The sequence below is a fragment of the Eretmochelys imbricata genome, chromosome 25 (assembly GCF_965152235.1).
Source record: "Eretmochelys imbricata isolate rEreImb1 chromosome 25, rEreImb1.hap1, whole genome shotgun sequence".
Lineage (NCBI taxonomy): Eukaryota > Metazoa > Chordata > Testudines > Cheloniidae > Eretmochelys > Eretmochelys imbricata.
The window spans coordinates 5,187,799-5,212,035 of NC_135596.1; the positions used below are offsets into that span (position 1 = coordinate 5,187,799).

Consider the following 24,237-nt stretch of genomic DNA (forward strand, 5'->3'; position numbering starts at 1 on the left):
GCTGGGTCCTGTGTCCCCAAAGCTCCTCTGGGGAGGCTGCTCCAGAGCCTCTCTCCTCTGACGGTTAGAAACCTGCATCTGTCCCTGGCCGGTTTATCCCCGTTCGTTCTTGTGTCCCCCTCCGTGGCGTCCCCATGTATGTATCGAAAGCAATCAGATCCCCTCCCAGCCTTTATTCTGCCAGGCTGTACAAGGCAGGTTCTTGTCTCCTCTCGTGAGGTAGGCCCCACATTCCCCTGATCACCCTAGGAGCCCTTCTCAGCACCTGCTCCATCCTTCACCGGGGGTGACCGGAACTGGAGGCAGGAGTCCAGACAAGACTAAAGCTCCAAAATTCATTGTTGTTTGTGTTATAATACCACCTACAGGCCCCATTGTGCAGGGTGCTGTACATACACGTAGCAGGAGACAGTCCTCACCCCGGAGAGCTACAGCTGAATAGACCAAGGGAACAGCATTATCCCCTTTTACAAACAGTAGCTGAACCCAGCAATTTGCCCAAAGCCCCCAGGGCATAGCCAGGCATTGAACCAAGCCTGCCTACATGCCAGGCCCGGGCTGCACCCCCCAGGCCAGCTTTTTCTGCTGCCGTTTGCTATTGTAAAGGGCCATCAGTGAGCTAATGCTTCCTCTGCTTCCTGCTCTCTGGTCCTCAGACAAGCGGACGGACAAGTCAGCCGTGTCCGGAGCCATCCGGCTGCACATCAGCGTGGAGATAAAGGGAGAGGAGAAGGTGGCACCATACCATGTGCAATACACTTGCCTGCACGAGGTGAGCCGTGCCCCAGGGGCCCCCACCCCACCCTGCCCTGCTGCCTTTTATCGTCAGAACGTTGGTTTTAAAATGTCTTAACGTTTCAAGTGAATTTGAACAGCCTGGTCTGGGAGCCCCAGAGAGCGAAGGGCTCCCGTCCTCTCCAGAGCGGGCACAGCATGGGCACAGATTCTGTCGCACACTGCCCCATGCCAGCGTACCTCACCTGGGACTCGAAGGGACCGTGTAGGGAGCTTGGTCTCCAGGGCTAGTGGACCTGTCTTCCTAGGGCATCTGTTTATATCGCCCCCTGCCCCCCCAGGATCTGAGTATCCCTGCCCACTACCAGCTACAGCCCGAGTCTCCACCACGGCACCAGGTGCACCCGTGCCAATCAGAAAGGCAGTGTTCTTGCAGTCACTTTCCCTGGTGCAGATGCTTACCAGGGCGCCAGAGAACTGAGCTCTCCGTTCACAGTGTCCGCTCAGCAGGGCCCGGCCTCTGATACACACAGCAGCGAAATAATCCCTCCCCAGACCCACTCGTACTGATTCTCCAGTTTAAGCCTTTCCTAGCAGTGATCCTGAGGGCTCTCTTCTGTCCCGTGCGTTAGAACCTCTTCCACTTCGTGACGGACATACAGAACAACGGGGTGGTGAAGATCCCCGAGGCCAAGGGGGATGACGCCTGGAAGGTGTACTTCGACGAGACGGCCCAGGAGATAGTGGACGAGTTCGCCATGAGATACGGGGTGGAGTCCATCTACCAGGCCATGACGTGCGTCTCTCCCATTTTCTCCCTGTTTGTTTGAAGGGGTTAAATTAACACTGGGCAAGGGGTAAAGATACAGGGTCAGATCCTTGGCTGGTGTCACCAGGGGCAGCTCCCTTGAAGTCAATGCGTGAAGTTGATTGACACCAGCTGAGTCCTGCCCTGTGCCATGGGAGGGGAGAAAGGCGTGGAACGTCCCTCTCTGCGCAGGGCCTGGGATACCTCATCACCAAGAGCCCCTGGCACTGGTGTCCACTTGCTTTCCCCGCATGGGGTGGGTGCAGAGCGTTTGGTTAGTCCAAGCCCAGGGGGCGGGTGCCCCTGCACTCCCCGGTGTTAGCAGGGAGCGAGTTCAGCCGTTCAGACAGACACATGGAGCCTGCAGCGTCCCTCCTCCAGCTGGCTGCTACGGAGTCGCCCCCGACGGGCGGGGGAGAGGCGCATGCCACCTCGGAGCATCAGATTGGTTCTGGTTTTAAGACAAAGGTGCAGGGCTCAGTCTGCTCCCAAACATACACACTGCACACAGCCTATGCACACTGCACACACACACCCTGCACACACTGCACACACACATGCACCCTACATGCATTGCACATACACACACACACTGCACACACACACCCTACACACACTGCACACAGCCTACGCACACTGCACACGCACACCCTACGCACACTGCACACAGCCTACGCACACTGCACACACACACCCTACGCACACTGCACACGCACACCCTACACACACTGCACACAGCCTACACACACTGCACACACACACCCTACGCACACTGCACACGCACACCCTACACACACTGCACACAGCCTACGCACACTGCACACGCACACCCTACACACACTGCACACAGCCTACGCACACTGCACACGCACACCCTACGCACACTGCACACGCACACCCTACACACACTGCACACAGCCTACACACACTGCACACACACACCCTACACACACTGCACACAGCCTACGCACACTGCACACGCACACCCTACGCACACTGCACACAGCCTACGCACACTGCACACGCACACCCTACACACACTGCACACAGCCTACACACACTGCACACACACACCCTACACACACTGCACACAGCCTACGCACACTGCACACAGCCTATGCACACTGCACACACACAGCCTACGCACACTGCACACACACCCCCTACACACACTGCACACAGCCTACGCACACTGCACACGCACACCCTACGCACACTGCACACAGCCTACGCACACTGCACACACACACCCTACACACACTGCACACAGCCTATGCACACTGCACACGCACACCCTACGCACACTGCACACAGCCTACGCACACTGCACACGCACACCCTACACACACTGCACACAGCCTATGCACACTGCACACGCACACCCTACGCACACTGCACACAGCCTACGCACACTGCACACGCACACCCTACACACACTGCACACAGCCTACGCACACTGCACACAGCCTATGCACACTGCACACACACAGCCTACGCACACTGCACACACACCCCCTACACACACTGCACACAGCCTACGCACACTGCACACGCACACCCTACGCACACTGCACACAGCCTACGCACACTGCACACACACACCCTACACACACTGCACACAGCCTATGCACACTGCACACGCACACCCTACGCACACTGCACACAGCCTACGCACACTGCACACGCACACCCTACACACACTGCACACAGCCTATGCACACTGCACACGCACACCCTACGCACACTGCACACAGCCTACGCACACTGCACACGCACACCCTACGCACACTGCACACAGCCTACGCACACTGCACACGCACACCCTACGCACACTGCACACAGCCTACGCACACTGCACACGCACACCCTACGCACACTGCACACAGCCTACGCACACTGCACACGCACACCCTACGCACACTGCACACAGCCTACACACACTGCACACACACACCCTACACACACTGCACACAGCCTATGCACACTGCACACACACACCCTGCACACACTGCACACACACACCCTGCACACACTGCACACACACATGCACCCTACATGCATTGCACATACACACACACACTGCACACGCACACCCTATGCACACTGCACACACACTGCGCATGTGCACACTGCGCACTTTGCATGTGCAGACACACTGCCCACACTGCAAACACCCTACACACACTGCACACACACGCTGCACACATTGCACACGCACACTGCACATACACATACGCTGCACACACACTGCATATGCACTACATGCAGAGCACACTATTCACACATGCACACACGTTGCACACACTACACATACTGCACACACACACATTGCACACACACCCCCTGCACACCCTTCACATACACACATCATGCATGCACACACACAAACACACACCTTGCACACTCTGCACACATGTGCACACCCTTCCACACCCACACTCACACACCTTGCACACCCTTCACACACCACCACACAATCTCCAAACCACCCCCTACACACACACGTTCTACAAGCCACACACCATGCATACATAAACAGATGAACACACTCTATGCACTATCCCCTTCTGACACACTTGCTTCACAACCCACACTGTGCACAGGAGCACCCACAGCAGCCCCTTCTGACACACAAGGCCCATGCTCTACAAAGCACACCCGCCACATGGAACATACACATCCTACATCCCACAGCCTTCCCCCACCACGCTGAACCCTGCATACCCTGCTCTCACACCCAGACCACACCAGACCCGTCGTGCAGCATACCCCATAACTGCAGCATCCCAGCCCTCACCCATGGCCCCGGACTCTGCGGGCCTTGCAGCCTGTCATCTCTTCTCTTTCAGTCACTTTGCCTGCCTGTCCTCCAAATACATGTGTCCCGGAGTGCCAGCCGTGATGAGCACCCTTCTAGCCAACATCAATGCATACTATGCCCACACCACCGCCTCCACCAACGTGTCTGCCTCAGACCGCTTTGCTGCTTCCAATTTCGGGGTAAGTCCGATGGTGCGTAGAACTCTCCTTCCTATTTCTCTCTTCTCGGCGCTCGTTGGGAGGGGAGCGGAGTAGAAGGAGCCGTGCAAAACCATCACCTCCAAAGGGCAAGTGCTCCTGGCTTGATCGCCACTTTGAAAACCCTCCCATTTTTCTTGCCAAATTTTCAACTATTTCACCTAAAAGGGGAAAACTTTGCTTTAAAAAAAGCACTGGAAGTTTTGAGTGAAATCTGGCCCATTTTTTACCACTGGTGGAAATCGCAATGAAATTATATATAAAAACTCACCCTTTTGATGCCGAAAAACCTCCCCACCCACCAGCAGAAAGCAAATCTTTGCAGGCGGGCAGTTGCCCAAAGAGAAATCCCGAACGCTTTCGCCAGCACCCGTTGTGAGTTTTGCACGGCCCTGGTAGTTCTCGGTGAAACCTGAATTCAGAGCAAACTCACCTGGTTTTATGGGTATCTATAGAACCACAGACTGCCCGTCCGGTTTGGACAAACCTCAGAGAGATTTGCATTTTGGCCCTGATCCTGCGAAGACTGTGGAATGTGTTTGACTGCACTCATGTTGACCAGCCCAGGGGAGTTCAGGGGAATACTCGCATGTGTAAAGGGAAGTAGGTCCATAAGTGTTGGCAGGATTGGGACATGGGGCTGGAAGCTAAAACCAGGAAAGTTTCTAAAGGTGACAGATTAACATGTTAGTTAGTTGAGTTCAAAATGATGGTTCAATTCTTGATCTCTGTTCACCCCGTGCAATTCTGGAATAACCCCATAAAAGTCCCTAGCAAATCCCTTCCCCCACAGAGAGACCTTGCAACCAGCACTGGGGAGAGATATAACAGCATGGGCCAGCGTCCCAGCAGGAAACCATCCTGGCAGACCATTTCCGTGCTGAGCATTCTGGCTGTGGAAGCAGGCTCAGTCCCTTTCCCATCCTGGCCTCCGGCCAGTGGAAAGTTTACTTACTTACGATTATTAGTTAGTAGTATTACTATTTAGTGAGTGCTGATGGGGCACAAGCCCAAGGCCTCAGCCTGAACGCTCTGCCTTAGGGCTCTCCCTTCCTGTGCTGTAAACCCAGAGTGACTCTAGGGAACTCAGTGGAGTTACTCCAGATTTACAGCAGTGTAAATGAGACCAGATTCCAGCCATTAGGGTTTATTCCAGCAAAGTTCCCATTATCCTCACTGAGTAAAGACTTCAGGCCCTTTTAAGGCGGCATCACAGAATCGTACGACTGGAAGGGGTCTCAAGAGATCGTCTAGTCCAGTCCCCTGCACTCAAGGCAGGACTCAGTATTATCTAGACCATTCCTGACAGGTGTTTGTCCAGCCTGCTCTTAAAAATCCCCAATTGCGAGATTCCACAACCTCCCTGGGCAATTTATTCCAGTGCTTCACCACCCTGACAGTTAGGAAGCTTTTCCTAATGTCCAACCTAAGCCACCCTTGCTGCAGTTTAAGCCCATTGCTTCTTGTCCTATCTCAGAGGTTAAGAACAATAATTTTTCTTCCTCCTCCTTGTAACTTGTATGTACTTGACAACTGTTATCATGTCCCCTCTCAGTCTTCTCTTCTCCACACTAAAGAAACCCATTTTTTTCAATCTTCCCTCACGGGTCATGTTTTCTAGACCTTTCATCATTTTTGTTGCTCTTCTCTGGACTTTCTCCTGTTTGTCCACATCCTTCCTGAAATGTTGCACCCATTTTGTAGTCCAGTTTACAGTTGTGTACCAGCTAATACAGCTCATAGTAGAGGAGAGCTCGGGCTCCCCTGCAGTGGATCTAAAGGGGATTCTCTACTGAAGCTGCTGGACTCAGACAGACGCTGTGGTTCTCTCTGGCTGTCCAGCTCCCATCCCAGTCTCACCAGACAGGGGCTGCTGACAACCCGGCTAGGATTAAGCTGCTCCTGAGTTTATGTTTGTTCTGAACCTTCCTGCTAAGTGTAACAGAGAGATCGTAGCTGGCATCAGTAAACACACTCCCCTCATCCAGCACGGCTCTGCTGAACCCCCCCCGCCTCCGTGCATGGGTGCCCCTCTTGCAGGGGGTAGCGGCAAAGGGACAGAGGGGGACGATCTGTCAACCTTGCGCTGGAAACGGCTGAGCTGGGGAGGTGGGGAAATGGGCTTTGGTCGCCCTTCTCCTGTTTACCTGGCGCCGGGGTGTGTCTTTGCAGAAAGAACGTTTTGTCAAGCTGCTGGACCAGCTGCACAATTCGCTCCGGATTGACCTGTCCATGTACCGGGTAAGGGGAACCAGCCCCACAAGGGGTGAGGGATGGGGACGAACGCCGGCAGACTTTTAAACGGGTTTAAGGGCTGCTCCCTGATCACCTGCAGCTTAGTCCCTTGTGTGAGGAGTCTCCTGCCACCAGGCTAGAGCCTGTCAAGGGCTCAGGCTGGTCCAGTGGATGAGGTGCTGGAGGGGGATTCAGGAAACTGGATTCTAGGCCCAGCGTCTGCTACTGGCCTTGGTGAATCATTCTGTGCCTCAGTTTCCCCAGCTATGGAACCAGCGCTGCTCAGCTTGGAGAGCTGTGGATGTAAATGGGAGGTTTTCCACAGGTTTCAGTGGGAGCAGGTTTGGTGTTAAACACCAGGTGGCTGTGATCAGATCACCTACTAGCTCTGAAACTCCAGCCGGGGTACCCCCTGCTTGCTCTCCTAGCCATCATGTAGCCCTCTAATCTTCTCTCTTTCCTGACAGAACAACTTCCCTGCCAGCAGCCCGGAGAGGCTGCAGGATCTCAAGTCAACGGTGGATCTGTTAACCAGCATCACCTTCTTTCGAATGAAGGTAATGCCCGGTGCCTGTTGGCTGGTCCCTCCCAGAGGGAGAGATTCCCCCAGCTCCCAAAGGAGCAGCCACTTGGCCTGGGATCCCTCTGCTTCCAGAATGCAGCTGAGGAGCTGTGCCGCATATTAATTAGCTTAATTAATTGCCCATCCTGTGTACTGAAATCCAACACAAACCACCATGGAGTTCAGTGGTAATAACAGTGCTTCTGTCTAGAGATCCTGAAGTGACAGCAGTCCCATGCCAGGGGTCTGCCTTGCGGGCTCAGAAGGGGTGGGATTTCTCACCACGGGAGGCATCCTGCTCCAGGCAAGCAGCCCTGGGCTGGCACTGGGCACATGGGCACTGAGCAAGGCTCCTTGTGTAACTCAGGGGGCCTGTGATGCATCCCATGGCAGCTTCCTGAGTGACACCTGCTGTCTGGGGTCCCTCCCCTGAGCTCCCGGCAACATGGGTTTTCTCTTCCAGGCAGCGAGTCCGTCTCGGGAGGCATCCGTTGCAAAGCGTGACCATGTCTCCCTTCCCCATCCCACAGGTGCAGGAGCTCCAGAGCCCACCTCGGGCCAGCCAGGTGGTGAAGGACTGCGTGAAAGCCTGTCTCAACTCCACCTACGAGTACATCTTCAACAACTGCCACGAGCTGTATAGCCGCGAGTACCAGACCGACCCGGTACGTGGGGCGGGGCGGGGGGGAGCGCCCCACCTGGCCGCCCTCCCCGCCGTGTGATAGGCAGGGCCTTTAGGCGCGGCAGGTGTTGCACTCAGCACTTCCGGACCAGAGGTTTTGGTGAGCCTTTGCCCGGAGCAGAGCTTGTCAGCTGCTGGGTAGCAAGAATCTCAGCTCCTAGTTCCCAGTTGTGGGAGCTTTCCTCGTAGCTGTCCGCACTTCCCGTAACCAGCTCCCCTTCCCAGCCGGCTGCCTCCTGCTGGACCGGGCTCCGCCGGCTGGCTGTTGGGTGGAGATTGGGCCCAGAGGAGCTGCAGCCTTCCTTTACTCGGTGGAGCCGTTTAAGGATAAGGCGAGGCACGGGACAGGAGGCAGGAGTCTCCGGGAGTGCCTGTTGGCCGGCTGGGATCTCCTCTCCCAGAAAAGCCGCGCATTGTAAAACGGGGCCCGAGTCTCCAGGTTTCCCATGTGGGGCTGGAGGGAGGACTCTGAAACGTGTGCAGAGATGCTCCCTGTCGGGAGCCTGGCCCTGGACTGGACCCCAGCCTGGTTCTGTGCCTGTGTCAGAGCAGCCCTCTCCTGGTCCCCAGAGGATGGGCTGGAAAGGAGCTAGCAGGTCACAGCCATCGCTGATTTCCAAGCCAAAGGAAAATCTCAGCATCTGGAAGCCAAACTGAGGTTGTGCCCCATAGGACAGCAATCCCTGCATTCCCACACGCGATTAACCAGAGACTTTCCTTCCCTTGTCTTTGGGCTTTTCCCAGACAAAGAAAGGCGAGGTCCCCCCCGAGGAGCAGGGGCCCAGCATCAAGAACCTGGATTTCTGGTCCAAACTTATCACGCTGATTGTCTCGATTATTGAAGAGGATAAGAACTCCTATACGCCCTGCCTGAACCAGTGAGTACCGGCCTGGGAACGGTCACACCAGCCCTGCCTCCACCAGGGAGTGTCAGTAAAACTGAGATCTGAGCTGGTTCGCAGACACTGTGCTGGGAGCATCAACGTATGAGCCATCGGGATTCTGCCCTAGCCTGGGGAGAGACCTCCGTAGGAGACTTCCCTCCTTGCACCTCCATGGGCAGCTCTGGCCTTGTCCCTTGCTTGGGATTCCTGTCACCTGCCCCTCTCCTGCCTGTTCGGAGCTGAATGGAGAAGCATGGAGCCTCCTGGGAAAAGCCCTGGGTGGCCCATGTGTGTGCCACCGTTCCTGGGTCTGCACTGTGCCTTGGGGGCACCAGGGAGACCGTCCCTCTCTGTCGGAAGCAGTTGGTTTGGGGATTTATTCTGTAGCTGTGGGATTCATCCATTTTTCCTCCCTTCCTGCCAGGTTCCCCCAGGAGCTGAACGTGGGTAAGATCAGCGCCGAGGTGATGTGGAACCTCTTTGCTCAGGACATGAAATATGCAATGGAAGGTGAGTCTCTCCTGGGCTGAATTTTGTCACTCCTCTGCCTCCTGCTGGGAGGTGACGGGGGATCAACCTCCGTTTCACCGAACCAAAGCCATGGCGACCCCCAACTCCACCACGGTCCCTGTGCTGCAGGTCCGTGCAGCCGCAGCTGTGGGGATGGGACGCAGCGCGTTCCCCTGCTCTCTGAGCGAACCAAGAGTCTCTGCTAACAGCACAGTCCCATGATGCCAATCCGGACACACCCAGCAAAGGGCAGCACTGCACATACCCACTCAGCTAACGCACGACAAGACCCACCAGGGAAAGGGGCATTGGGAAGAAGCAGCATCCGCCATGAGGCTGGCTGCGGGGCAGGGGTGGAGAATAGTCCCGTCCTCTTCCCGGGGGAGATGCAGCCGTATTTCCCTCTCTGCTCTGGTTGCAACAATTTCAGTTTGGAAAATAGTAACATTAACCCACTGCTCAGGGTGGGCCAAGCCCCCGTCCCCGCTCCTCTCCTGCGTGGAGACCTGTGCATCAGGAAAGCTCCAGGGCAGACAGTCACCAGCTAGCTAAGGTGCCTTCGCCTTCAGGGATTCCAAGTCATCGAGTCCAACCTCCTGCACAGCCTTCCCCAGGGATTCCTGCAGTGGAGCGGGCTGTTCTGCCCTCTTCCATCCTGTGATCCTACCAAACCTACGGCTGAACGTTCAGCTTTCAGAAAGACACCCAGGCTCGATTTAAAGACCCTGAGAGCTGCTGATGGTAGCTAGGGAAGCTGCTCCTTCCTGTTAAGGATTTGCCCCTTGTTTCCAGTCTGTGTTTTCCTAGCCTCATCCTCCAGCCATCGGGCTTCATTAGGCTCAGGCCTTTATCCACTAGCTGAAAGGGCCCCAGTGGTCAGATCTCTTTCCCCAGTTAGGTGCTTAGCCTACCTCCTCGCTCCTACCGTCCATTGACTTCAGTGGAAATACTTTGGCAGATCTCGGCCTTATAGACCATGATCATAAGAACAGCAAAGCCGCCAGACTGGGGCAGACCATGGCCATCTTGTCCAGTATCCTGTCTCTGACAGTGGCCTGTACCAGAGCTTTGTGGGGAGTGTACAGAGCAGGGCAATTGGAATGATCCACCCCTGTCTTGCCCTCTCGGCTTCTGGCAGTCAGAGGTTTGGGGTCACCCCGAGCATGGGGTTGCGTCCCTGACCGTCTTGGCTGGTGGCCATTGATGAGCTATCCTCCAGAAACTTACCCAGTTCTGTTTTGAGCCCAGTCATACTTTTGGCCTTCACAACATCCCCTGGCAATGAGTTCCACAGGTTAATCATGCACTATGTGAAAAGGTACCTCCTCCTGCTTGTCTGAAACCCGCTGCCTACTAATGTCCTCAGGTGACCCCTGGTTTTTGTATTGTGGGAAAGGTAAACAACACTTCCCTACTCACTTTCTCTGTACCATTCATGATTTCATAGCCCTCTGTCATATCCTCCCCCCACCCCCGCCAAGCCTCTCTTCTCTAAACTGCACAGTTCTCACCCTTTTAGTGGCCTCTTCCCCTTCCCCCGATGCGCCAAGCAGGTGGTGAGCCCCTCCCATCTCTCTCTGGGCCCTGACACCCCAGCCCCGCTTACAGGCTGTCGGCAGCTGTTCTGTCCCCTCCAGGAGCACAGCACTGGGTCGAACTCCACCCTGGAAAGGAACCGTGGTGGCCGGAGTGAGTCTGTGGCTCCCTGCCAGCCTGCTGGCCAATGGCCGCTCTCCGCTGTGCCCAGGCTAGAAGCCTATGGGGCGGTGGGACCTCCAGCCTGGGAGTGCCCCCCCCGGGTCCCTAGCTTGGCCCCCACTGCACTAAACCCCCTGACCTCCCTCCCTGCGGGCACCTAGCCTGGCTTGCACCTCTAGGGATGGGTCCCGGGGAGCTTAGCCTGAGCCAGGGCTTTGGGATTCAGCCCGAGTGGGGTGAGCAAGGGAGAGATCCCCCCACCCATGGCCTCCCTCTCTCCTCTCCCGCAGAGCACGACAAGCATCGCCTGTGTAAAAGTGCTGACTACATGAACCTGCACTTCAAAGTGAAATGGCTTTATAACGAGTATGTGACTGAGCTCCCTGCCTTCAAGAGCCGCGTCCCCGAATACCCCGCGTAAGTCCTGGCGCTGCGGCCGGCCGGCCAGCTAGCGGGGGGGTCTGGGCCTGACAGGGGCAGGTCAGGGGCCGGGGACTCCTGAATGGCCCCTTTTAGTTAAAAGCAGGAGGCAGATTCCAAGGAGCCAGGCACACGCCCCACTCACAGCCGGTGCCCTGCACGCTCGCAGGGGTGTAAGATAGAACATTGGTTGCAACAGTGTCTGCCGTGTGTCCCCAGGCGCTGGCAGCGTGGTGCCATCGGGGACTGGTTCTCTCCTGCCCAGCCCCTCCCGTGGCCCTTTACCCTCGGATCTACTGCATTTCCACACGCACAGGTGTAAACGCCAGCCCAGGGTGCCAGGCAGGGCGCCTCAGCACTCCTGGGGGAGAGGCAGGTGCATTTAACCCCTCAGCTGCTGGATTGAGGCATTGGGCAAGGCACACATCTAGGGTGACCATACATCCCATTCTGCCTGGGACAGTCCCTCTTTTAAGCCCTGTCCTGGCCATCTTGACTTTTTTGGCAAAAACGGGCATTTGTCCCATTTGTTCTTGCCAACTGCAAATGGGACAGGACACACTCCTTTGGGGGGTTACAGCTACACCAGCCCTGCGGGGGGGCGCGGGGCAGGGCTCCAGTGAGCAGCAATGCCAGCCCCATGTGGGAGGGGCAGCAGGGCTCGGGCAAGGAGCGACGCCAGCCCCGTGCGTGGAGCAGTTTGGGCTCGGATGAGAGCCCTGCGTGTAGGGAGGCAGGGCTCAGGCCAGCAACTCATGCGTGCGGGGGAAGGGAGGGCACAGTCCAGCCCCATGTGCGGAGTGGGGGAGGTGGGGCAGGGTTTGGGCAAGTGGCTCGGGCCAGCCCCATGTGGTGTCCTCTTTTCCCTTTGGGGAATATGGTCACCCCACACACTTCTAACACTGGGCGTTCTCTCCCATTGCAGTCAGAGGATGGGGAGAGGAAGGAGGGAGGAGAGGGGAGGAGCAGGATCTTACCACCCTTTGCCTCTGTCATACCGACCTCCTCCTCCTCCCTCCTGTTCCTCACCCCTCCATTTGCTCCCTCCCCTTCCCTTCCTCCCCACTAAGGGCCCGGCTGTGCTCGGAGCTGGAGCTGGAGTGTCCCGCTCGAGGCGACATGCCTGCACTCCATGGATCACAGGTGCGGTGGGAAGGGCTGGCCCCCCAGACACTCGTCTGGCATCGCCTTGTGCCTGGCAGGTCCAAAGCAGGCCAGTTTCTGGGCTGCCGCCGCGTGTTCCCGGAGCTCTTTCAGCCTTTCCGACTCTGCTCCGGGTGTTACCCAGCAGGCTCCCTCCCATCAGCGGGAAATGCAGGGGCCCGAGGGATCGATTGCTCTGGATCAGTAATTAAATCCAGCGGCAGCATCGATTCTCCTGCCTGCTCTGCTGGGTTTCAGATCTACAGCTCAGACGGGAGGGGAGCTGCGAGCCGAGACAGAAAACCAACACCCATCTCCTCTGGGATCTTCCACTTTGGCACCCAGTCTCGGCTGGGCTCTGAACGAGGCTCTCTTAGTTATCTGCTTAATAAGGCTTCGCCGGAGGGTGCTCGGGGGGACAGTCAGGGAACTGTCGTGCTTCAGTTGATTTCCCAGTGGGTCAGTGCGAAGCTAGTATTTCACTCCAGCAGCTAAAGGCTTGATGCCCTCAGCACGTAGGTTCGTTAGTGCTCCAGGGGCCTGGGAGACAGACGAAACTCCACACATCCCTGTGGGACAAGGTGCCCGTTCAGTTCACCGGGCCAGGACTTGTCCTTCCCTAGGCGACCATGGCACTGAGTGGCCAGCCCGGCTTCTGTCTGTTTCCCACTGACGGGGCTTGCGGACAGGGGTTAAAAGTGTCTTCCAAGCCCTGGTGCCTGTCCCACTGGGGTAGGGGAGCGCCTGGCCCCAGAAGCTGCCTCCCGAGGGAGCTGGGGCTCCCCCTCCGTAACAGAGCTGAGGTGTGTCTCAGTGTGCTCTGGGAAGGGACCGAGGCCAGGCACCAAGTGTGCTTCAGGAGATGGATTCTGATTTCTGATTTGGACCCCGTGCAAGGAGTATCAGGCAGCTCCTTCCACCAGCTCAGGCCCAGGCAGGGGTCTGTGGACAGAGCGGGGTGAGCAGGTCCAGGTTCGAATGCGGGAGGCCGGATTGTCAGAGGTGCTGAACCCCTGCAGCTTCTCTTGGGGATGCTGAGCACCCCCGGAGACTGAGAGAATGCTCCCTCCTGCTCTGAGATCAGGGTGACGGGACATGGGTTGGATTCTCCTCTCATTGTCCCCAGTGTAAATCGGGAGCAGCTCCCAGAGACGCCACTGGGCGCAATTGTCCTTCTGCTCTCGTGAGCACAGTCCCACTGGCCGGCAGTGCAGCTGTCCCGCATTATCCCGGGGAATGCAGACCTGGGCTCAGTGGGATCATGGGTGGAAGAGGAGAAGCCAGCCCAATGGATTGGAAGCCAGTGGAGTAAATGCCAGATCCGCCCCTGGATAACAGAGGGCAGACGCTGGCTGGGAATCCCTCTTCTCCCCTCTGCCGTGTGGTCTGTGCGGACCAGATGAGGAGGGCAGCCTGCCCAGGGACTGCATAGCGCATCAAACCGACCTATTTCCCTTCTCTCTTGTGAGCTTGTTGGAGCGTTATTCCAAACAGCGGGGACGTGAGACCCTCTCCCGCTCCCCCATCTCCCCGTCTCTTTCTCTTCCAGCTGGTTTGAGCCTTTCGTTATCCAGTGGCTGGATGAAAATGAGGAGGTGTCCCGGGATTTCCTGCATGGAGCGCTGGAGCGGGACAAGAAGGACGGGGTATGGTATAGAGCCAAAAAGTGACCTGGACGGAAGTCTGCCACCCGGGGGTGGGCTCGAGTCTAGCCCAGGTGCTGAGTCTTCATTCTAGGAGCCAGTTCTCCCCTCCCGCGGGTGTAGCACACTGGGGTTTCCCTCGGAGTGAGTGAGCAGAGCATCCAGCCCTTCAATTGTAGCCATCTGTCAGGACAGCCCTGTCAGGGTTTTGCATACAGCCCCGAGATCTGTACCTAGCGCTCCACCTCCCTGTGGGAACGAGATGGGGCACATCTGAGGTGCCTTAGAAACAGCCATATTCACCCACCGGTACCAGAGAACCTCTGCCCCAGGGGGTGGGAAACCAGCCAACCTGTCCAACCTACCCCCTCCAGTGACAGCTGGAGAGGGAAAACTTCAAGAGAGCTGACCCAGGCCATCCCCCAAAACAGGAGTCGGATCCAGGCCATGCGTGGTTAGAGACCAGTCAATCCCCGTCCCCGGTTGTTTTTCATTGTTTGCTGCCAATGCACTTCTGGGTCCTGCCGGCCGGCTGGACATGCTGTAGGAGAGGCTCTCTCCAGGTTATTTCTGATCCTCCATCTTGAATCAGGCAGCAGCAGGCACATGGCCAGCAAGCCTGGTAGCATGAGCATGCAGGGCCAGGCTGTTCGGAGGAAGCCAAGCTTGGCAGCCGGATTTATGAAGAGAGAAGCCTTGATCTGAACAGGGAACTGGGAATAAGGACCCCTGGGTTCTATTTCCAACTTCACTCCTGACACCTCTGTGATGTTGGGCCAGTCACAGCCCCGCTCTCTGCCTCAGTTTCCCCATCTATACAATGGGATACTCACCTGCCTTTGCAAAATGCTTTGAGATGCTCAGAAGAAGGCAGGACGTAAAGTCAGTTCAGCAGCTGTCTCTGTGACATATCACCCAGACCCGAGGCTCTAGCTCTGAGCCCAGAAAATAACCCGTTCTTTCCTATGCTCTGCTCCCCCTCTGTCTCCTGCTCCAGTTCCAGCAAACCTCTGAGCACGCTCTCTTCTCCTGCTCCGTGGTGGACGTCTTCTCCCAGCTGAACCAGAGCTTTGAGATCATCAAGAAGCTGGAGTGCCCCGACCCGCAGATCGTCGGGCACTACATGCGGAGGTTTGCCAAGGTAAGGAGCCCGGTGGGGCCAGGCGATGTGCTGGGTCCAACCTTGTGTTTACACTGCTGTGACCCCCACCCCGGAATGGCAATGGTCCCAGCTCAAACAGCGCAAGACCTCAGCGGGAGCAGCATCTGCACCCATTCAATCGTCCAGGCTGCAACATGCTGCACAGTTAGAGATGGCACTAACCGGGACGTGCACCCGGGACTGCAGTGCCCCGATGGTGGAGAAGGCGTGGGACCGGGCCATATTGTAACTAATGGGGATCCTTTGTTGAGGCTGCTGGACCCAGGCAAACCCTGCGGTTACCCCAGGCTCGCTAGCTCCTGGATTAATTAAACGCTGCAGGCTTGAGTCTCCTGTGACTCACAATGGGTAAGTCAGGGTCACTCCACTGACTTCCACGGGGCGGCACCATGGAAGGGAGCTGAGCCCTGCGCCGCCGGCCCCATGTCAGCACATCGCCTCTCCCCGGCAGCAACAAACAGCTGTGGAAGGGGCTCCTGTCCCGGGGCCCTGCCATGTGCCGTGTGCCAGCCATGGAAACCTGAAGCACTAGTGCTGGGGAGGAACGGCAGCGCTGGGAAGTGCCTCCCACCCACACGTATCTCCAGCACCTCCTCCTGGGCAGTGTGGGCTCAGGGAATGGGATTTTATAGGGTTAATTCAGGTCTTGTATAACAAAAAGTTGTGGGGGGCCAAAAGTGGGAATGGGAGGATGGCAGCATGCCCATTGAAATGCCCCCATCCCGACAGTCACACCTATGCACAGCGCTGATGCACAACGGGGGCCTTTTTGTTTCCTGGAGTTCAATCTGCAGCTTCGTAGGCCCAAAGCAATCCTCGGGCACTTTATTTCAGACCAAACCTGGATTTCACAGTCTCGTTCCTTTCCTTTTCTCTTGCCTTGCCTTCCTTTGCTCCCTCCGGCTCTCCCGGCTCGCTCTGCTCCGCCCCCGGCCCGGCCTGGCCATTCCTGCCTGCAGACCATCAGCAACGTGCTGCTGCAATACGCCGAAATCATCTCCAAGGATTTCGCTTTGTACTGCTCCAAGGAGAAGGAGAAAGTGGTGACGTATCCCCTCCTCCTGCCTTGCTCTCTTGCCTTCCGATTGGCGGGGCCACTCTCTGTCGCGGTGTCTCCATGCCACCGATGCCACCAGATCCCCCCTGGAAGCAATTAGCGCCAGTCTCCTCTGCACCCTTCCTCTTCTCCTCTCCGTTCTCTGTTGGTTGCCTTGAAAGGCCCCATCTCTGCTATTTGCAAGCTGCTCTTGGGTCTTATGTGACTCTGGGCCACCCGTTCCCAGGAGTGATTCTGCCAGGCTGGATCCAAACCCCTGGGACACTTTGGATGCACATGGGGTTCTGAACGTGGCAGCCTGTCTCTACCCTGGGCAGAACCAAAGCCCATCCTATCCAAACCCCGCCAGAGTCTGGGGAGCTCTAGATCCGCACCCAAGTCCCAGCTCCATAGCTCACCCTGCTGTGTGGGTACACAGGACACACTGACACGTGCTTACACACCCATCCAACCCCCACACAAGCAGGTGTGTCACACCCTCATTCCCATGCACTGGCGTACAAAGGCGTCACGAGGCAGCCCTGTTCCTCACTCATGAGACACGCTCCCTTTAATCCCGCAAAGAGGCCTCTAGATATGGGAGGGCCCATTTCTCCTGCTGAAGCTGGTGTAAAGCAGGAGTCCTTGCCCCAGTGTCCATTGAGTTCAGTGATGTAAAGCTAGGGTAAATGAGAGGAGAGTCATACCCGGAGTCACTCCACGGACTCGGATGGAACTGGCAGACCTGCCACCAGCTCAGAGCAGGCTTTGGGGGTTTAAAGGCACCACTGTCAGGCCAGCTGGGTGGCAGATAGACCCCACCTGCATACTCGGGCCAACAGGCCAAATTCACCCTGTGGCGTAACTCCATTGGCTTCGCTAGAGTTCAGCACGGGGTGGATTTGGAAAATGCCAGGCTGTCAGCCAGCCGAATGGGTGGAGCAGTGATGCTGACCCACTCCCAGCGACCCTGCCCCCCGGCCAGCAAGCCCCTGGAGTTTCCATGCAGGGCCAGAGAGCTGGTAAATCCAGGCCTGGGTGCCTTGCTATCATGACCCGGGAGCACCGGCCTCTCCTGTGTGTGTCACACCCACACCACAAGGCGAGCCTGGGCAGCTGGGGATGTGGAGTTTGGGGGCTCCTGTGAATGGAGACGGAGCTGCTGGCTCAGGCCGGAGCCCCTCCCCTCCTCCCTCACATCGAGTCACGTGGCCTGAGAAACCTCTTCTGGAAAACGCTCCCACGCTGACCGCTCCACCTCCCCTGCCCTCCCACCACCCGTGTACTCACACCCCGGGTCAGGATTCCCGAGCCTTCCCCCCCACCAGCTCTGGGAATTGGGAGATCTCCATCTGCCCCCTGCTCTGCGGCTGACTCTCCAGCTCTTGCTCTGAAGTTTGGAGGCCTTCTGCTGGGCCCCTAAATCCTGCAGCAAGGTCTCCAGGTGCTGAGCACCACAACCCCCAGTGAAATCAATGAGCACTGAGAGGGCTCAGTGTCTCTGGCATATGGCCACTTAGCCAGGTGACTAATGTGGCTATAGATCCCTCAATGGGGGCAGCTGAGCCGTGACCTCTCTGCCCCGCATCTCTAATGTGAGCTAAGGAGATGGGGGAGGTCCCCACCCACCTGGGCTGCAAAATCCCCCAGGCTCAGGAATGCAGCCACTGGCCCAAGGTTTCATAGTTAACAATAGCACAAGTGTTGGCTGGCGGGGGGAGGGGTGATGAATGCTCCAGGGCTTCAGCCAGGCTCTAACTACTAGAGACCCAGAGATCAGATGTGGGGCAGCCTACCCCACCATGCCTGCTGGCCAGGCCAGTGACAGCGACAGGACCCAGCGAGCTGGGCCTTGGGTCTGAGCCGGTCTGGCTGTTGCTGCGTTCCCCACTGCTGTGATCGCAGCCAGTAGGGTGTGAGCGTCCTGCACTAACCGCCTCTCCCTCTGGTCCCCCTCTAGCCCTGTATCCTGATGAACAACATCCAGCAGCTCCGTGTCCAGCTGGAGAAGATGTTTGAAGCCATGGGGGGGAAGGAGGTTTGTACCGGGGTGCCCCGCTCGCTCCTGCAGCTGGACCCCTGTACGGGGTGTGCCCCGACGTTTCCAGACGCTGGCCCCATAGTGAGGCTCTGCAGTGGTATGTCCCAGTCTGGTGGGATCTCCCACCCCCAGCGGGGTGCCGCTGGCCCCCAGGGCACGGCACTGCATTGGCCCCTGTCTCCTGGCCCCTGGGCAGCAGTGCCGTCTTGTGGTGCTGTGAGAGACCCAGCGACCCGTGGCCAGCTTCTGTCCCCGTCCGGCTTTCAGGCCAGCTTCCACCCAAGACAGACTCGGCCCTTGCTTCTCAGGGCATTCTGGGAGTATTCTGGGGACCACGGGCCCCCGAGTGTCCGGCGCTGCCCGCAGAGGGGCAGCGTCTGTTAACCAGGCGCGTCCCCCTGCAGCTGGACGCCGAGGCCAGCGACACCCTGACGGAGCTGCAGGCAAAACTCAACAGCGGCTTGGATGAGCTCAGCGGAGTTTTTGCCACCAGGTGCGCCGGGGAGAGGGCGGGGGGGAGGGGTATAAATCGTCGGGTGCAAAGCACAGGGTCAGGCTCTGCTCCTGTTTGGAAGGAGGCTCCTTGTGTGGTGATTCTGGGGATGAGCCCCGAGGGTCACGGTCGGGTTTGGGGCTGCAGGAGTTGGGGGGAGCCTGCAGGGATGGGGGTCCCAGGAACCAGTGTGCTGGGATGGGGGTCCCAGGAACCAGTGTGCAGGGATGGAGGGGCCCCAGTAACCAGTGTGTGCTGGGATGGGGTTCCTAGGAACTAGTGTTCCAGGGTGGGGGGTCCCTGGAGCCTGAAGGGCTGGGAGAGTCCTGGGCACCAGAGTGGGCAGGGATGAGGGGGTCCCCAGAGCCCGCAGGGATGGGGGGGCCCAGGAACTAGTGTGTGCTGGGATGGGGGGTCCCAGGAACTAGTGTGCAGGGATGGGGGGCCCCCAGTAACCAGTTTGTGCGGGGATGGGGGGGGTCCCAGGAACTAGTGTGCAGGGCTCGGGGTCCCTGGAGCTGGCAGGGCTGGGGGGTCCCCAGAGCCTGTGGCTGTGGGGAGGGTGGATTCCCCAAAACCAGTGGAGCAGGGTGTTCCTGGGCCATGGGGAGGGGCTCCCTGCCCTGCTCACGGAGCTGCCTGCGCCCTGTGGCGCCCAGTTTCCAGCCTCACATTGAGGAGTGCGTGAAGCAGATGGGCGACATCCTGAGCCAGGTGAAGGGCACCGGGAATGTCCCCGCCAGCGCCTGCAGCAGCGTCGCTCAGGACGCCGACAACGTCCTTCAGCCCATCATGGACCTTCTGGACAGCAAGTGAGTGCAGGGGGCTTGGGGGGCACTGCGGGGAGGGGCACTGGGGGCTCCGCAGGGGGGCTGGGGCTGGGAAGGGCATGTGGGGTGGGGGAATGAGGAGGGCACAGTGGGGGAGCAGGGCTGGGGAGGGCACCGAGGGGGGCAGGGCACTGCAGGGGAGGGGGCCCTGCGGGGGAAGGTCCTGTGCCCTGTGATCAGCGGGGTGCCTAGGCCGCTGTGCCCAGAGGCCTGCGCAGGGTAAGGCGTGGCGCTCAGTGGGCAGTGTCCAGCGCTCCGTGGCTTCCCCCGGCCCAGGGGTGCTCTGCTGGGCCCAGCAGTGGCTCTCGTGAGCGACAGGATCCCTCCCTGCACCCCGAGCCCTGTGCCCACCCAGTCCCTGCTGTCCCCAGGGCACAGCCTCTCTCTACCCCGGGCATGTCCTCCCTGCTCTGCCGCGGTCGCCTCCCCCCTGTGCCCCGAGGTGAGCCCTCTGCCCCCGTGGGGCGCTCTGCGGCCAGCCGCGGGCCGCGTGTTCCTTTAATCCCCATGACCTCAGCCTGGCAAAAGGCCGAGCCCGTGTCGGGTGCTGCTTTTGCTCCCTGGGTTACACAGAGCCCTGTGACGACTAGCACTGCCCAGAGGATGGGGACACCGGGGTTCGGGTGGCTGGGGTGGGCCCTCGGCCGCCAGGGGAGGGAAGGAGCTGCCAGTGCAGAGCACAGGAGTCAGACATGGCCGGCAGCTGGCAGGGGGGAGCAGGGCCCGGAGCACCAGGACCAGCCCATGCAGGCTGAGGGTGTTGGAGTATGGGGGGGGGTCCTATGGGAGAGTCCTGGAGAGCATGGGGGGGTGCATTTTGTGTGTGTGTTTGTAGGGACATTGTGTGTGTGTGTGTGTGTAGTGATGTGTACGTGCGTTTTATGTGTGTCTGTGTGTAGTGATGTGTAGGGGCTGTGTGTCTGTGTGTGTGAGTGTAGGGACTCTGTGTGGGGGGGGGGGGGCTCTGTATGGGGGGTGGGTGGCATGCCCAGAACCCAAGTCCATCCTCTCCCTCCCCGCCTCTGTTCCCAGCCTGGCTCTCTTCGCCAAGATCTGCGAGAAGACGGTGCTGAAGCGTGTGTTGAAGGAGCTCTGGAAGCTGGTGATGAACACCATGGAGAAGACCATCGTCCTCCCGCCGCTCACCGACCAGACGGTGAGCCCCCGGGGGCGGGAGTCAGGACATGGTGGGCAGGGAGGGAGGGACACGTGGGGACCCTCCCCTGGGCTCTGGGCTCTCCATGGCGGAAGCTCAGCTGGAAGCGGTCTGCTTTGGAGCCCTGGCACCGCGTGAGCCTGGGCATCGAGCACTTAGCGGGGCGGAGCTTCATCCAGAGCGTGCTTGAGCTCTCTAGCTCCAGAGCTCAATCAGGGAATGAGGGGCTCAGCTCCCCCCTGCCCTGCCCAGGACGTTTCCAGATCACTCTGGTGTGGGGGGGAACTCCCCCAGCATTTACATTCCCCGATCAACGCCTGGGAATAAGGGTCTGGCTGGAGAAGCATGTCTCCACCTCACCCCTCTGCCCCGGCCCAGCGTGCCCAGCGAGGGCACGGAGTGCCATGGCACATGGAGTCAGGAAGTCGGGCCTCCCACTTCAGCAGCAGAAGCAGAACCCTGGTGCCCCCCTTCCTCTAAGTGTGGGGTGCCAGGCAGGGGAGCACCCTGATCTGCCTCCTGAGCACAAGCACTGGGCAGGTGTGTCCTGAGCACGGCTCCCTGGCAAGGGAAGGACTTTGTCTCCTCTCCAAGAGCTGCACATGCTGCTTAGGGCAAAGGGGGCTCCTCTTAGCATCTGTTGCCGCTTCTGGGCATCGGCCTCTCTGCGAGGTAGGCAGAGGGCGTGGGGGAGAGAACATCGGGTTGGGTTGTCTCTGGGTGGGAGGGTGAGGGTGGGGAAGGAAAGGGGACGGGGGCATGTAATGAGGCTGGTTCTGGTGGGACCCAACTGAGAGTGCCAATTCAGGACAAATTGCTTCAAGCAGGGCAGTTACAGCCCAAGGCTAGGGTTCCTTTGCACACCAAGGCAAACCAAACCAGCCAGCCAGAGAAGACTTTGGTTTTACCCCACTGGCTAACCACAAGTCAATAAGCAATTCTCTTAGACACTCCAGTTTCCCAGTATCACCACCAGCACCACTCGTTATGGGGACAGATGGTTATGAAAACCAATACCCCAGTAAAAGAAAAATGATTCTCCCAATCCCAAAGAACCAAGCCCCAGACCCAGGTCAATAGACAAATCAGATCTTACCCACAAATCACGCTGTTGCCAGTCCTTTAGAATCTAAAATCTAACGGTTTATTCATAAAAGGAAAAAGATAGAGACGAGAGCTAGAATGGGTTAAATGGAATCAATGACATACAGGAATGGCAAAGTTCTTGGTGCAGGCTTGTAGCAGTGATGGAATAAACGGCAGGTTCAAATCAAGTCTCTGGAGAACATCCACACCTGAGATGGGTCATTCAGTCCTTTGTGTAGAGCTTCTGTCTGTAGCAAAGCCCCTCCAGAAGTACGAAGTAGGATTGAAGACCAGATGGAGGAGCTGCAGCAGTCTTTTATAGTCTTTTCCAGGTGTAAGAACCCCTCTTTGTTCTTACTGTGGAAAATTACAGCAAAATGGAGTTTGGAGTCACATGGGCAAGTCCCGGCATACCTGGCTGAGTCACAAGGCGTATCTGCCTTCTCTCAATGGGTCATTGTATAGCTGATAGTCCTTAATGGGCCATCCAGCAGGCTAGGCAGAGCTGACACCAACTTGTCTGGGGTGTCACCCAGAAGCACAGCATAAGTTTGAAATACAGACAGAGCCAATATTCATAACTTCAACTGCAAAATGATACATATATACAGATAGCATAATTATAACCAGCCAATCATAACCTTCCCATAGACACCTCACACAACAACCTTTGTACAATATGTGCTGCAAATATATAACAGTGGTTGCAACAGTGATCTATACCAGGTTTCAGAGTAGCAGCCGTGTTAGTCTGTATCCGCAAAAAGAAAAGGAGGACTTGTGGCACCTTAGAGACTAAGAAATTTATTTGAGCATAAGCTTTCGTGAGCTGCAGCTCACTTCATCGGATCTATACAGTTACAGATTTTGTCAATAACATCACAGGGGGACATTTGCAGGGGGATTTCTGAGGTTCTCCACGTATTGCATAAAGGGCCCATAAGGTAGGTATAAAGAGCCCCGGGAGATGCCCCTGGAGTAGGCCATGCTCACAGCCCTGGGGCAAGGGATGGATTGGGGGCACAATCGGGGAACGCTTTCCTCCAGCCCGGGCGTTGCTTTCCAGGGCCGTGGGAAGCAGAGTGTCAGGAGACACCGCCGAGCTGCTCTAATGAGCCCCAGGGGCTGGACAAGCCCTTGAACTGCCCCCCGAAGTGCAAAGATGGCTTAAAGTCCCCTTAATTCCTCCTCCCTCCTGATCCCAAGTGCAGTGACTGAGAACTGAGGCCAGAGACTCCAGAGGGACTGGGCCTACTGCCCCATTTGACTGGAGCTTTGCCTTTGAATTTCCAGGCCTTCTACAGGATTTGGGAGGGTTTCCCCTTCAATGGAAACACGCTGCTGAGGTTTCCTGAGAAGGCTGCTGGCCCATCCACTTAACTTTAATGAAGCTTTTTGCATGGGAATTTCCTAGTCTAGCTTTAGTGTCCCAGACAATGGGAGATTTTCACTCCTGGGGAGCCGTTGCAGGGGCTAACAGCTGCTCCCCAGGAAGATCTGCCCAGGCAAACAGATGCACCAATCCCTCTGGGAGGAGTGTTCTGGCATTCCAGCCGGCTGCTCTCTGCCACTCCTGAGTCACTCCTACAGCCCCGCTGCCACTGTTGCAGTGCAGGGAGCTGTCTCACCAGCTAGCTGATGGCGGGCATAGTTTGAGGGGCCCTTTAAACTTGATCAGAGACCTGACAGCTCCGTGCCATGAGTCACAGGAACCCAGACAGCAGAATGCCATGGAATCTCCTCCACGCAGCATCAGAGGATGCTTTCCGCTGCCACGCGGCGGCCCAGCCGTGAGTCAGCCTCGCCCGCATTTAGCTCAGCCGCCCTGGAACTAAGCAGGCTGTCTGCTCTGGCACCGCAGCCCGTTCTTTTGTCACAGCTAAACAGAGCTCGGCTTGCTCCGTCTGCGACTGGGGGACCGGAAAGACAGCCCCCGAGTTGTGCAGGGAGTGGTGGTGGGTGGAGGTCAGTGTTGATCAGTGGGAGGCCAAGGAGGCCTGTCCTGCTGGAGGTCGCTTCTTAGGGGTCTCAGGGTGCATTTTGGAAGCCCATGGGGATTCACCCCAGGACGCTGCTGCGTTTCGGCGTAGGTGAT

General features: G+C 57.7%; 1 protein-coding gene across 1 annotated transcript in view; it reads left to right on the plus strand.

Annotated features, from left to right (window-relative positions):
- UNC13A (unc-13 homolog A) overlaps window positions 1-24,237 on the plus strand; it is an 88,315-nt gene that overhangs the window by 45,675 nt on the left and 18,403 nt on the right. The window contains exons 21-36 of the mRNA XM_077805458.1: window positions 657-772; window positions 1,368-1,531; window positions 4,393-4,555; window positions 6,734-6,802; window positions 7,264-7,353; window positions 7,889-8,023; window positions 8,785-8,918; window positions 9,349-9,434; window positions 11,423-11,549; window positions 14,245-14,341; window positions 15,336-15,479; window positions 16,460-16,543; window positions 18,497-18,574; window positions 18,982-19,070; window positions 19,730-19,882; window positions 20,933-21,056. Coding sequence (XP_077661584.1) covers window positions 657-772; window positions 1,368-1,531; window positions 4,393-4,555; window positions 6,734-6,802; window positions 7,264-7,353; window positions 7,889-8,023; window positions 8,785-8,918; window positions 9,349-9,434; window positions 11,423-11,549; window positions 14,245-14,341; window positions 15,336-15,479; window positions 16,460-16,543; window positions 18,497-18,574; window positions 18,982-19,070; window positions 19,730-19,882; window positions 20,933-21,056 — 1,853 coding nt within the window. The remainder of the gene's footprint in view (window positions 1-656; window positions 773-1,367; window positions 1,532-4,392; window positions 4,556-6,733; window positions 6,803-7,263; window positions 7,354-7,888; window positions 8,024-8,784; window positions 8,919-9,348; window positions 9,435-11,422; window positions 11,550-14,244; window positions 14,342-15,335; window positions 15,480-16,459; window positions 16,544-18,496; window positions 18,575-18,981; window positions 19,071-19,729; window positions 19,883-20,932; window positions 21,057-24,237) is intronic.